The following is a 15,789-nucleotide window of genomic DNA, read 5'->3' on the forward strand; positions in this document are numbered from 1 at the left end:
AAATGTCTGTCATACTCAGAATTAGTCTTAAAAGGTCCAAGGGCATTATTAAAAAGTGTCTTAAATTTCTACAAAGTACATTGACTTGTTCACTCTACCATTACACCATGTCTCAACCCCAGCTTTTCTTTTATAAATGCCAACTACATGTTAAATCAGATCCAACACAATGCCTGAAAATCATGACATTATTTTTATAACTCTAAACAAGTGTTTAATATAACAATATGATTTCTTTACAAATCCACAGGAATACATTTAAATAATTAAGGTGTAAATGGTTTTCAAGGCAACCATTTTGAAAAAGAAAATAATGCTTGATAGTTGGAAATAACATGTTTCCATTAAAAGTTCTCTTACAATTATATCAAGTACACATTAAATATGCATGATCAATCTATTAATAATCAACCTATTAAATAGAAATTCAATAAAATTATTCAAATACATACTCTAAAATGTTAAGCTTAAAATTTTAAATGTTAAGGAATTATTTTAGAAGTCATAGATTCTGCCAATTTAATGCTATTTCATTGATGCTAATGTGTTACTTTTGTTGTCCCTGAGCACGCACTAATTACTGCTGTTAGTGTTTCTGCTATGCTAGGAAAGCAGTATGATAGGACTGGATCTGAAACCACATAACATAAAGACTATCTCCCTATTAAATTAAACATCGAGACAGACAACTCAGCAATTAAGAGCTCTAGCTGCTCTTCTGGAGGACGCAGGCTGAATTCCTGGCACCCACATGACAGGTAACCACCATCTGCAATTACAGATCCAGGGGAGCCCATGACCTCATTTGGCTGCCACTAGGACTGCACATGTGGTACACCAACATACATGAAGGCAACACATCCAAACATATGATATAGAATTTAAAAAATAATAACCAAGTACTCTTTAAATACATCCAGAATTTTCTTCTTCTTCTACCTGAAGGAAATCATTAAACACAATGTACTTTCAGGCCATGGACCATGACACAAACTTTGAGGCAGGAGTATTTACCCCACTGTATTTCAATCCAACTAATTAAAGAGTTTTTCACAAACCCCTTTTCCAAAGAATCCACCTAGCTAATAAAAATTAGTATTTCTTACAAGTACCTTTTTCATTTACGAAGCATGTTGTCAATACCAGCAAACCTGTAACTGTGCTCTGACCTAAGTGTCCATTCATGCCTTTCGGGAAACTGCTAGTATATAACATATGCCACACAGTACCAAAATACAACTGACTCACTTTCTGAAAAACTTCCATAACACAGTGGGTTCTCTTCTGAATTCAAATGACAATTCATAGTGATGGTTACTTTCTTTAGTCAAAAGTGTTTACTGAGCATGTAAGACAAACATTGGAAAGTAGACTTCAGGTCCATCAGCAGTGAATTCTTATTAATGGGCCTGTTAGGAATCCCTTTCAAGGAAGGAGCTCTCACATACATGTTTTTGTTAGTAAAAGAAAAAACTCAAAATAGTTACTAGTAGACACTTTTCTTTGTTCTTAAGAAAAACTTACATGAAGCTGCAAGATGCTGAAATTTGACTTAACAGGGCAAAGCTCCCAGGTCTCATTCTCTAAGAACATCCTCAGTTCATCCAGCCGTATTCTTAAAGAAAAGAAAAGAAAAACAATAGTCTAAAGAAAAAAAGGAAATACAAGAATGGAGGAAACAAAATACAATGTAACAACAGAATTACCATCATCACAATCACCTTTAGAACCAATCAGACTAGCACAATGAAGTACAAAAGCTTGCTTCTGTTAGAAATCCTATGATCCTTAAGAGAAATGTAATAAACATAGGTCAAATATTTACTAAGCTCAATACTTTTAAAAGTGTAAAACTGATGTGTAAGAAATATGATTTTTATTAAAGAACTAAATTTAAACCTGTCACCAACTCATGCACTTAAATTTGTCTTAACTATTCATTTACCAATGCCAAAATAGAGAAACAACTAGCAGGTTATACAAAAATCATAAATATTTATGTATTAGAGTATCATAATATGTCAAGTGTCAGACTACAAAGTGACAACACCAAGATGACTATCATTTTCCAAAGGTCTTTAACTGTGTCTATTTCTATAATGCACTGAAAACTCCGCAGGTCAGCACTTACACTCTGGGCAGTCTACTAACTACCTATATCACACCAATGGTTTTCAACACTACTGCTCTCATTTTGGGAAGAAAGCAGGACATAGGAAAGAGAGAAGCCACAAGTCTTAAGGCAGCACAAAGAGTAATAGAAATGGGTTAATTTAAGTTGTAAGAGCTACTTAGTAATAACCCTGAGCTACCAACCAAGCATTTATAATGAATATTACATCTCTGAGTGGTTATTTGGGAACTGGCTGCCTGGGCACAGACAAACTCTACCTACTACAAACAAAGAACTTTAGATTTACAATGAATAATAATAATAGTTTTTCTCATATTCTTGATAGAGTATCCCCAACTATCCTACAAAGAGATACAATAAAATTATCAAAAGTTAAAAATGGCTTTAAATCAGCAAATCTTATAAAAGTAAACCTTAGATAAATAGTCTTATTACCTACTGTATTTATTCATATCTTATTGCATTTCTTACCTGTGGTGGTTCTTGAAATAATTGATACTTTGTTTTCTAATGGACTCCTGCAAAACTTCAGACTTGCTACCACAAAATTCTTCTCCAACTTGCATCAACCTAGTTGAACAGAAAGGTCTATGTAAGTTTCAGGAACACCCTTAAAGAAAACAAAACCAGCCCAGGCTCTTTCTTTAACAATTATAACTCATAAAAATTTAAATTTGGGTATTTAAAAAATTTTGAAGATCCTACAAGCCCAGTCTATCTATCATAAATAATTATATACCCCTCCATAAAGAAGTTAGACAGAAAATTAATTAATTTGTTTTTTTATTCTTATGGTTGAATGAATTAAGCCAGAGAAGACAGTATCTCAAATACTACCTGCTGACTATATCCAAAACAAAGATAAAATCATCGTATTTGAATATAGATAAATCAGTTCCAAGCAAGTAGGTTTTTACTTTTAGTTGAACATCCTGTAAGACACAAATAAACAAATAAGTAAATTTATTCTGTAGTAACATATTAAAATGAGATGGCGATACATTCTTAGTTTTATATCATCTATCTGCAAAACCAACAGTCAAGTATCTTTAAGAATAACCTAACAGGGATAGTCCCATGAATGTTTTAAGAAATAGTAGTATCCACAATCTCACTAAAACTTGACATAGTTATGCAAAATCCTACTTAATGCAAAGACATAAATACACACACACACACACACACACACACACACACACACACACACACACACAATTCTTATGGTAAGAATGGTATCTTGGGCTGGAGATGACTCAGCAGTTAAGCACACATACTCTTGCAGAGAACTGGAGTTCTATTTCCAATGCCCCAATGGCTCACAACTGCCTATGACTCAAACTTCATGTGATTCTGTGTCTTTGACTTCTTAACACACCTGCCCTAGGTGCACATAACCACATACACTACATACACATAATTAATAGTACATAAAATCTCTTTTCAAAAAAGTATATTCTTATGAGAGATGGGACAAAATCATTATGTATACCTGGCTCTGGTTTATTAGAAACCCAAAGATAATGCATTTAAAAATGAATAGCTGCAAAATATACACCAGGTAACATAAAAACTGAGAGCTTTCACAATAACCTGCAAAGTGCTATAAAATGGGAACTTTCACTTGAAAACATGCTAAATCTTAAATAGGCCAAAAAAAAAAAAAATCCAGACCAAAAATTTTTCTTCTAAACAACTATTCTAAAATTCACCTAGAATAATACCCAATGCTGGGCTGACTTTGCTTGCTGAATCTTCAGGCAAGTTTTAATAAATCATAAATAATATATTACCACAAATCATTGCTTTTTAAAAAGTGAAACTATGTAAGGATGGAATAAAAAGTTATGAGCAATGCTGAAAGATTTGTAATACATTAAATATACTACAAAGTATTTAAAATGAAAGAATAAAATGTTCAGATAAATAAGCCAAATAATTAAAACAGTAAACAGTATACATATAACATATACAATGGCTGAATAAACAGGTGTAAAAAAATCTGCTTTTTGATATTTAATAATGTCAAAAACACTATGCTAACAACTTTATGTATGGGATAAAACCAACTTCCTTCAGCAGGCCTTTATAATCCTGAAGAGGCGCAGAGACTAGAGTGTCAAGTATTACTTTGTCTGAGATCTTGTGCCTGCTGCTTGGCAAAGCTAAGTCTCAAATGGAGGTCTATCTCCCTTCAAAGTCACAAATTTTCTTTATACTTTGTAACAAATGAAGTAGACAGAAGTAGAATTATCCAGAAAGTGGTGAAGAGGAAACTTAACTAGTAGAAGGAAACTATTTACTGTTCAGATATCAAACAAAATACACAATGGATTAATTATTCCTATATATTTCAAAAGGGTAGAAATTAGAAATTATAGAATAATTTAATCAAACTAAACATTTCCTGAGTGTCTATTAAACACTTCAAGTAATATTCTAGGCATTACGGACACAACAACTAATATGCAGTTTAGAGGCAGATATACAACTGCCAGGTGAGCACTAAGCTGAGCTCTACATGGCGAAAGACAAAAAAGATGCCAATCACAGTATGGCATCATAAAAATACTATCTGCACTTAAAATAATTATAAAAAGAAAAATACACATAAGGGACTACTCATTATCACAAGTCACTGAGAATCTATAAAAACAGATTAAAAAAAAACAAAAATTCACAAAACAAATTATAAAACTCTAGAACAGGTTGAATACGAGTAGTGGAGTATAGGAGCAGGGGTGAGCAAGGGGAAGTGGGAATAACACACCGGAACTTGAAATCTGGAGTATGACAGTCAACTCAAAGGAGACAAGGGTCAGATTTAAAAGTAAGATGACTTCCATAAAGTGGCCAGATGCTTAAGTGTGAATGTACTAAATTTCACATTGAACAGGTTTTCATTTACCAGAAATACCATCAGGTTCCCATGTCAGATGAGACCAACTATATAAGATGCCAGGAATAAAAAGGGCACCACTGATTACCAGAAATTCTACCATGAATATGCTAATTTCCACTAAGTACAATAAGGGTCTATAAGGAGATTAAATCATAAAATATTTATGTCTGGCCCTGGGTATATATTTAATGAGCATGAGCATATATATTCATATATAATGCTCAAACAAAAAAAGCCCCAAATCACTATTATTGGATTAACACATAATAACTTAATATTGTCATAAGAGAAAATATAGTAGTCAAAAAACTATAACCACAACATATATTTAAATGTTAAACCATAAATACAAATTGTATAACTCAACATAGGGTTGTCATAAACCAGAGCACTAAACTATAAAGATTAAATGATACTTGAAAAAATTTACATTTTTAGGGTGTTTCCCTAAATTATTTTTTTAAAAAGAAATCCTATATTAGATATCAAACTGAAAATTCAACCTAATTGGGGTGGGGGGTGGTTAGACAGAGTTTTTCAAGGTTGCAAAGATTACAAAGAAATTACACTCTGATCTAGTAAGGACCATACTTTAAGCAAATTTCAGACTACAACTGAACCAGTCAACTGAAAGAAAACATAAAAAAAAAAAGATCATATTATTGTCTCATATTTGGGTATACTTATAACCTGTGTGATGGAATTCGAACCCGCATGGTGAGAGCAACAGAAAGCAGAGCCCTCATAAGGCTTTAGGTCATGAGGGTGGGGTCCCTGTGATTAGGACTGGTGCCCTTATAGTGACTGATGCCTGAGGGACATGGCTTTCTAGTTTCACAACTAAGGACACAACAAAAGGCACCATCTGCCAACTAGGAAGCAGAACTTTACTCAACACGGACTCTGTAAGAATTCTGACCTTATCTTCCCAGACACAGGGCTGTAAGACCCAATTGCTATCTAGTGTGTAGTCCAAATGGAAGTCACTGACAGCAGCCCAAATGAAAATAAGTGTGCCACTTTCCTCAAAGAAGCTCCTCGAAGAACTAGACTGATTCTTCCCCATGTTCTGACCCAAATGTCCCCTACTTAGTTCTTTCCTAAAATTAGGCAGAAAGGAAATCAAAAAAACTAAATAAAATAAAAAATAAAAATAAACAGGACAGCTCAATAAAAAAAAAGGTGCAAATTCTTGAGGAAAGCATGATTTTCCTTAGTCATGGAACACATGAATATTTTCCAATGGGAATTTTCAAACGGAGACTTTTTCTTTTCAATTGCTCTCTGAGTCAATATAATTATCAACTAATTACAGAAATTAAGTTAAATGATAGCCTTGTTCCAAAGACGAGCGAGCATATGATTAAGCCTGCAGAGAGTGCAAACACACAAAGTTTAGAACAAGAATTTCTACAACAACTCTAGTGTGAGTGTTTTGGACCACAGCTTCTATGAAAGTAAACATGAAAATAAACCAAACCTGCCATATTCGAGTAAGGCCATGCTCTAGTTTCTTTTTTATGTAGCCACGATCAAAATTGGTTTCTTCGGTACTCATCACATTACTTCCTTCTGAAAACAAAAAAACCCCAGCATGCTTTTAATTAAATGTACTGCTTTTCAAAATTTTCTGTTGTTGTTCTCTCATTTTTATTAGCCAATCTAAGATAAAAAAACATTTTTTTTTTTCCCCAGGGCAGGAGATGGCTCACTGGTTAAGAACCCTGGCTACCCTTCCAGAGGGTTAGATGCCTAGCAACTATATGGCTCTCACAACCTTCTGTAACTTTGGTCTTGGGGGAATCCCACACCCTCTTACAGTGTCTGCAGGCACCAGGCATGCATGTGGTGGACAGGCACACATACACGTAAAATGAAAAAGAAAATATGCTCCATATGTGTGCATTCAAGATAATAGTACAATCGGGCATGGGGACTAAGCCCCTGTGATACATAGATAACTTAAAGACTACATACTGCATGTGAATGGTCCCAGGAGAAGGCATGTGGCCCCAGAGCCACACACCACCTAGTTCAAGACCATGTGACAAGCTGATGCCAGGGCACCAGAAAACCAACTCATTTAACTGTCACGTAATATGTATGCCAACAAGAATAGAAGACAGCAGGAGGTAAATTAGCATGGTTTTACTGTATTTTTATAATTCATAATATATTTTTATAATGAACCATAATATTAATCATTGCAGATAAACAATTTAACAATATCCAGTCCAACACGCAAGATCAATATCGTTCCTCAAAATAAGTTTCCCTCCTGAAAATACAAACACACTTGTGTATTACAGAGACTTGGTGTACTGCAGAGCAACAGTCCATTATCTTCTCTCAGGTTGGCAAAGTGTCCAATGGTACTTAGGAAAAGACCATCCTTGTCAGTCTACAGATATACACTTGGTCCACCCTTGAGCACTGCTAGAACGGACTGCATGCATGACCTAGCTGTGGTGACCTGGCAGCTTAGCTATGCATCTAAACTACATCTTTTGCGGTTTGTTTAGGACTTAAAGTGCTAGGATGACAAACAGTATCACTATAGAACTACAGAAAATAAATTTTAGAGGTCCTTTAGTTTTACAAAGGGACTGGGAATAATCTCATTGTATTCTTGCATGTCTGCATTTAACTATTCATAGTCCTAGACATTGCTGGTGGAATGCTGAATTAGTCAGAGAACCACATTCTCTTAAGATACAGATTAGAACAGGGGATTTCATATGGAATCTTAAATAGGAAGTCTAAATACGTAAGGCTCAAATCTGGTGTGACTGAGTATCGGTACTCCCATCACCACAGGGTCTTATCTTGTTCTCTACGGTTTTTGTTTTAACACTTGTATTGAATCTCTAAGTATGTACATTTAGGAGTTCCTATATCAATTGCAAATGCTAATTCTACCTGAAATGTGCCCTTTGGTTTATCTTTAAATAATGTATTAGAAAATAAAAGAGGTGCTGACGTATCTTACTATTGGCTGTACCTAGAAAAATGTAAAAAGTGACAAAGCAGAGTAAGTATGATGAGAACCTTCTCACTGAGCTAGGGTTCCCAGCTGTGACTGAAGCCTGGCCCTGCGCATGCCTGGCAGGCTCCCCACCACTGAGCTAGCTCACTCCTAGTCCACTGGCTTGAAGTTCTGGCTTGCCTCATGCTCTCTCCGTTCTCCTCCCTCTCCAACATTTCTAGTCCATGATACAATTTTCCTTTCTTAAGTTTTGCTTTCTACAAGAATGATTACACATGTTTTCTAACATGGCTTTAAAATTCTGTTTAATCAAATGGTAAGATTTGTGTATCTCCTGTTTGACCAATCACAGAAACCAGGCACCCCAGAAACTGGAAGTTATCAAAAATAAGTTCAGCAAAAAGAGTATCTACATTAAACTTCATGACCCAGCATGATTTATGCTATATTAAACAAGTGCTAGTAAAATTATTTCAAAGTAGTTCTGTGTGTAGGCGAATGTGCATGGGTGTGCAGGGGCCCATACGTGTGTGTGTGTGTGTGTGTGTGTGTGTGTGTGTGTGTGTTATGTGCTTGAGGGAGCCACAGGTTGTTGTGGTGCAGTGGTTTGAATAAGAATGGTCCCCATAGGCTCAAATACTTGAATGCTTAGTCTCCAGGAATGAAACTCTTTGAGAGAATTAGAAGGATTAGATGGAGTGGTCTTGGTGGGAAAGGTGTGGCCTTGCTGGAGAAAGGTGTCACTGGGGTAGGCTTTGAAGTTTCGAAACTCCATGTCAGGCCTAGAATCTCTGGGATCACGATGTAGCTCTCAGTTACTGCTCCAGCACCTTCCTGCTTGCCACCATGCTTCCTACTATGATGATAATAGAATAAACCTCTAAATTTGTTAAGCATGTCCCCAATTAAATGCTTTCTTCCATAAGAGTTGCTTTTGGTCATGGTGTCTCTTTATAGCAATAGAACAGTGACTAAGACAGAAGTGGGTACCAGGGACCAGGGCATTGCTGTGACAGGCCTGACCATGCTGCTTGCTGGCAGCATGTGGACTTTGAATTAGGTAAGCAGTTGACTTCATGGGCCATACTAGCAGGAGCATGGAAGACAATGGTGCTGAGAGTAATGTAAATTATGACGCCCAGACTCTGAAAGTTTTAGAGGGGAATAATATTGGTAAGTAGCCTTCAGGTCATTCTTATTAAATTTTAGCAAAGAATGTGGCTGCTTTTTGCCCCTGTCCTAAAAATCTGCTTGAGGCTAAATTGAGTTTTGTACTGACAGCATTAACAGAGATTTCATGACAGCCTAGTATTGACTATTTCATGTGGTTATCAGTGACTGCTCTTATGTAAATTTATAATGAAAGAGAGTAAATGGAGCGAGAAAAATACAAAATATACAATTTGAGGAGAAAAGGAACACGAGGGAATGTTTTGTTGGAGCCAAGTCCAGTGCTCAAGGAGATAAAAGTTTAAACAAAAACCTGATGCTAGATGGAATAAGGGGAATAGTGAACTCGTGGCAAGACCTCAACCAGGTAAGCTTCCAAATTTTGAGAAGGGATTAAAGGAAAGTGTAGACAGTGAAGGAAACCATCAGCAATAGAACCCTGATGTAGACGGAATTGAACAATGGGGCCATGGTCCAGCCCTAGCAAGCAGTAGAACTTGGCGGCTTTGGCTACCTGGTTCTGGATTTAGAGATAAGGATACAAAAAAAAAAAAAAAAAAAAGGATTGGGATCGTCCTCCTTGGCTAAGGAAAGCCTCTGAGGCCAGGCATGAGGCAGAGGTGTCACTGCATGGTGGCCTGGAAAGGCCATTGTGTGGTGAAGGTGAATCCTGGATTGCCTTGGAGACTCCAAGATGTTTGAGATACCAGAGTCCTGGGATACCTGCCAAGAACACCTGAAGACCGGGTGTGGAACCAGCCCAAGAGAGAAACGTGTTACAATCAATGAAGCTGAAAGGAGTTGGAGATCTGAAGAGTGCTTTGACATCAGACATGAAGATGCAAAATTGTTTAGTTTGCCCTGATGGTTTTCAATCTTGCATTGGTTCAGTATTTCCTCACTACATTCCCTCTCTCCCTTTTAAGATGGAAATGTATACTCTGTGTCATTTTATGTTGGAAGTATGCAATCTGTTGGAAGTATGTAATCTGTTTTTCTTTTTTCTTTTTATTTTACAGGGCTTAAAATTAATAGAATGCCAGGAGTCTCAGAAGAGACTTTGAATTTCCGACTTTTAGACAATGTTGAGACTGTGATGTACATGGGACTGTGATAGCCTATGGGAACTTTTGAAGTTAGACTAAATGTGTTTCTGCATTATGATACAGCTTCAAGTAAGCAAGCCTCTAATTAAATGTTTTCTTAAGAGTTGCCTTGGTCATGGTTTCTCTTCAAAGCAATAGAACAGTGACTAAGACAACTGATATCTTTTTCAGTTGTTTTCCACCTTATTTTCTGAGACAGGGTCTCTCACTGAACCTGTATTTTGCTGTCTTGGCTAAGTTGACTGACCAGTAACTCCAGCTAAAATCCAGGGGCTTTTATAGTTACAGGGGATCCAAACTCAGGTCCTAATGCTTGAGTGGCAAGTGCTTTACTGACTGAGACATCTCACAAACCTCTAATTATCTGAAATATTTAATCTCGGCTATTGTTTGAAGAGGACCACTTAAGACATAAATTTAAAAAGAATGCCTAGTAAAGTTAGAAATTCCTACTCTATTAGCATTGTATACCATAACTACCTAAAAGTATATTTTCCTTATAGAAAGGAATGCTTTAGAAGTCTTTTTGAAAATAAAGTTCATATGCATTTGTGTTTTGCTTGCATATGTATCGGTGTGAGGGTGCTGGATCCCTTAGAACTGGAGTTATAGACAGTTGTGAGCTGTCATGTGGGTGCTGAAAATTTAACCCAGGTCCTGGGAGAAGCAGTATGTATTCTTAACTGCTGAGCCATCTCTCCAGCCCTGTTTTAAATCTCTTATGACACTGTTTTCCTGTTTTCTCAAAAAGGAAAATACTAATATATTTATTAATCCTCAGAACCTAACTTTATTTTTACAACTTGCAAATTAGAGTAATGGTGAATATTTAGTATTGCTTTCCTAGTAAATCTGAAAAGACCAATGTCTTACCAGGTTTAAAATCAGTAACACTAAAAAGAATATTTTTTAAAGCTTCTTTTTTTCAAAACAATTCAGTTCAAGGGCCATCAGCATGTACTCTCAAAACTGGAATTACCTGCCACTTGGTAAGTCCTTTGGATCAGCTAATCCCCAAAGAAAACTGAGCTTTTGTAGGACCTGAATAACCTTCTTTGCTGAGTACTTAATCTATTGCCACCAAACTGTCTCAATTCTACAGGTGGAGCCGTCTCTTCTCACCAGTATGCCAGAAATGCAACACATGTTATACCTCAATTTTAAAACAGAAATCAAAACCATTTCCTACCAGATGCTGAAGCTGCATCCGCACTGTCATGCTTCTCATGCCACTCCATGGTCCTGTAATAGCTGAGCATGACTTCCCACAGTGCTTTGCAAAGGTCTGCCAGGCATGGAATGTAGCTGTCTGGTGTTACATGCTGAAAAAAAGGAGTCAATTCCCAAGAATGATATTTTCTTAAATACTCACAGCTAATCAAAATGAAATGATTTATTATTAATCAAGCAAGTACAAGTAAAATTACAAGTAAGGAAATTTCTTCCACGGCAATAGCATAAGAAAATCAATGTAAGAAAAAAATTTCAATTCCCACTTCAACATAGCTTTTCATTACTCGTTAGTAATAACCGTCCCTATAGTATGAATCAATTTTGTCCCCGAACCAATTCAAGAAATTATTGAACTGGTAAGTGTTCTCAAACCATACTTTTAGCTTCCCTCAATGTCAGAACACAGTCCAAGAGTAGAGTCCTGTGAGGAGATTTCTGAGACCTTGTGATGAAAACTCCAAGTGAACAAGTCTTATAACCTCTGTTCTCCATAACATGGGTTGTTCTTGGAATGTTCTCTCGAGACCCTACAGATGTACATAGCAGTGATTTACTTCAGCTGTTGTTCTTCATATGCCTCTATGGGAAAACATGCTTTCTCCACGTGTGGCTTGTCCTTGTGACTGAATGCCTTACTCATATGATTTTCTTAACCCTCAGAGTATAAACTGTCTGATTCCCTGGATAAAGTTGGCTAATGTATGAAACTTTAGTGCACTTCATATTAGGCCCTGCTTTCCCTGATTCATGCTAACTAGAGTGGTAAACAGCCAAATACATATGCTTTTTCAAACACATGTCTAAACATGTAGATATGGTTTTATAATTATTCGTAGAGCAAAATGGCAAAATGAAGGCTGGATTTACCATTCAATTATTTCATTTGTGTAAAATGAGTAAACAGCTTGACAATCTCTGAATTCTACAGATGCTCCAGAACTCACAGATACTCCAGTTACATAAAACATTTTAAAGCAAGGTATTACATACAAAGACTATGGAACACTGCACAACTCTAAGGGATGAGCATGAGGGCCCTGTCCCCATCTTTCTCCATCTATTAAAACAGGCCTTCTGCATTCTATTTCCTATTCTACCTTGTAAGCTTCCCATCAGGCATAAGGCAGCATCTGCTCCATTATTAGATTTTCTAGATCCTTGAAGTTTGAGCTCAACCCATCAGAGAGGACTCTGCTGATAAGCATAGTCCTCCAGTAGGAAGTGCTAGCAGAACAGAGCTGTGTCAGACAGCTACATCAAGCTACTGCTCAGGATGCTCACATGGCCACGGCCCTCACAAGGTTGATGCTCAGGATGCTCACATGGCCACAGCCCTCACAAGGTTGATGCTCAGGATGCTTGGCATGGCCATGGCCTTCACGGGGCTGCTTATGATACAGCATGCCCAGGGACCTTGCCGGGCTGCTGCCTGAGATGCTCACATGCCCACCGCCCTCACTCTCAAAAGGCCCATTCGTCCCAGAATGACTTCACACCCGCAAACTCCTCATTTACCCAACACTAACCAGGATGTCTCAACTCACTTTTGTAAGCATGTCAAATTTCTCAAACTGAACCACAAAGTAGGGGAGTTAACCTCTAGAGTCAGATTGTCTATGCAAGGCTTATGACAAAAATGCTTGACTGGTTTAGTATTACAAAACCAATTAATATTTGCCCTATTAATAGATGGAAGAAGGAAAAAATGACTATCTCACAGACACCAAAACAAAAAAAGCTGACCATCACTCATTTAGCAGTCATTCCTAATTAAAAACTTATGAATAAATTAAGACTGACCTCACAATTCCTTAAAGCACAACTACTGTGATCAACAAACAATTAAGGATACTTCTATCTCCACTACTGTTTAACAGTTTTAGGAGATAATGGCCAATATAGTTAGACTGAATGACTAGAGCTACACAAATGAACAAAACCTACTTCAGTCTATGAACTGACACAGTAACTGGAAACGTCTACAGATCAATAAAACTGACTCAGTAATAACCCAGCAAAGCTAAAGGTTATAAAATTAACATGCAAAGTAAGATTCATGTTAATAACAATCATTTAGATTTATACTGCATGAGGTACCTCATTTACAATAAAAGAGAGGAAAAAGTTTTAGGATTCTCTGAAATATATGTTCAAAGACTTCATGAGGAAAATCATGAGGCACCCTGAAAAATGTAAATGACTTGAGATAACACAGAGTCCAGCATATTGTTGATTAGAATATTTCAGTGTTTACTAACATATTATGCAAAGTTAATTCATTATCTTACTACGGTACCAATTTTTAAAAACCCAGTCTCTCATAAGGTAGCACACAATGGGAGGGGCATCTCACATCATTAGGCAGTAGCTCCCACAAACACTGCTGGACAACTACACAGTCAACAGAAGAGAAAAAATCAGACTCACTTCACAACCATGCACAAGAATATACTCTAAATAAGAGATCTACATAAAAAATACAATTATACAGCACTATGAAAAAAGGTGGAGCATTTCCTCTCTGGTGGTGTTATAAAGAAAACTCTTTTGTACATCTCAAAATTCAGAGGTAAAAAAGCAAAACCTCATAAACTTTTACATTAAAAGAAAGAATTTGTATAACCATAAACAAAGACAAAATGCAAATGATAAACTTGAAAAAATTCACATATATACATAGAGAACTAAGATCCTATGTCTAGACATAACTCTAAAAAAGTGAAAAGCTGGATGGTAATGGATGCCTGCAGTCCTCTCTATGTGGAATGCTGGGGCACGAGGATGACCCGGAGTTCTTGCTGACCCAGACAGTACAGCAAGAACTTCTCAAAAACAACAACAACAAAAAAAAACAACAAAGTTTGGTGGGGAGAGACCAAAAATGAAGATGCTTCACAAACAGAAACACAAAGTATGACCTGAAACATGGGAAAGTATGTTCAGCTTATCTTTCTTGTTTGTTTGTTTTTTTAAGACAGGATCTCGGTGTGTATCCCTGGCTGTTCTGGACCTCACTCTGTAGATCAGGCTGGCCCCGAACTCAGATACCTACCTACCTTTGCCTTCTGAGTGCTGAGATTAAAGGCATGCACCATACTGCCTCATAGCTCAGCTTATTTTAACTGGACAAACTAGATAAAGAATTCCACATCAAACCACAACCCCCACTCCATTGTTGGAAGGAACCTGAAAAGGTGTAATCTCACGGAGAAACAGAAACCACCCAACAGAACAGCAAATGTATTTTCATTTCAACAGAGCAATCCCACCTCTAGAAAGTTATCCCAATGATGTATTTTAACAAAATGTGTAACTAAAAGCTACTGAAGTCTATCTAAATCCCCAACTAGAGGAGTCTGCAGAAACTACGACATCATATACACAACAGAATGCCACGCAGCTACGGAGAGTAATTCCCCATGTTTATGTTTATAGCTGCTAGCTTACAACGAGCCAGTTGAATTCTTTCTCCTTAGTTTACTTTAGCATATCGTTATAGCTGACTCATCCCCTACCACATATACATACAACGAACAAGAGCAGGAAAGGTGAAAACTGTATGGCCAAATGGAACAAAACTTCAAAAGGCCCAGCCTATACCTCAGCCACCATTCACTCAATAAAGCACTCATCCAAAATCAACTTTAAAATTTTTCACAGATTCAACATCGCTTTAATTTACATTTATATTATGCAAATGTATTTCATCTAAGTGTATCCTAACATTCTGCCTGGGAGATAAGAGGAGGACAACATTAGGTATACTTAAAAAAATAGAAACATACAAAGAACTGTTACAGTACACCAATGAATTTCTACATCACATCACAGCTATCAAACCACACAATTAGAAGTTAAATCTACTCCCTTTTACTCCACACAATGTGAGGACGAGGGGCTCCTCCTCCATGCTACCTCTCAGGGCTCCTCCGTGTGCCATCTCTCAGAGCCTCCTCCATGCTACCTCTCAGGGTCCTCCGTGTGCCATCTCTCAGAGCCTCCTCCATGCTACCTCTCAGGGTCCTCCGTGTGCCATCTCTCAGAGCCTCCTCCATGCTATCTCTCAGGGTCCTCCGTGTGCCATCTCTCAGAGCCTCCTCCATGCTATCTCTCAGGGTCCTCCGTGTGCCATCTCTCAGAGCCTCCTCCATACTACCTCTCAGGGTCCTCCGTGTGCCATCTCTCAGAGCCTCCTCCATGCTACCTCTCAGGGTCCTCTGTGTGCCATCTCTCAGAGCCTCCTCCATGCTACCTCTCAGGG

General features: G+C 37.3%; 1 protein-coding gene across 1 annotated transcript in view; it reads right to left on the reverse strand.

Annotated features, from left to right (window-relative positions):
* The window catches only part of Vps50 (VPS50 subunit of EARP/GARPII complex), an 89,668-nt gene that overhangs the window by 31,042 nt on the left and 42,837 nt on the right, over positions 1-15,789 (reverse strand). The window contains exons 13-17 of the mRNA XM_027389845.2: positions 11,485-11,617; positions 6,514-6,605; positions 2,972-3,066; positions 2,606-2,704; positions 1,525-1,615 (exon numbers count right to left, since the gene is read on the reverse strand). Coding sequence (XP_027245646.1) covers positions 1,525-1,615; positions 2,606-2,704; positions 2,972-3,066; positions 6,514-6,605; positions 11,485-11,617 — 510 coding nt within the window. The remainder of the gene's footprint in view (positions 1-1,524; positions 1,616-2,605; positions 2,705-2,971; positions 3,067-6,513; positions 6,606-11,484; positions 11,618-15,789) is intronic.

The sequence above is a fragment of the Cricetulus griseus genome, assembly GCF_003668045.3.
Source record: "Cricetulus griseus strain 17A/GY chromosome 1 unlocalized genomic scaffold, alternate assembly CriGri-PICRH-1.0 chr1_0, whole genome shotgun sequence".
NCBI classification, from domain to species: Eukaryota; Metazoa; Chordata; class Mammalia; order Rodentia; family Cricetidae; genus Cricetulus; species Cricetulus griseus.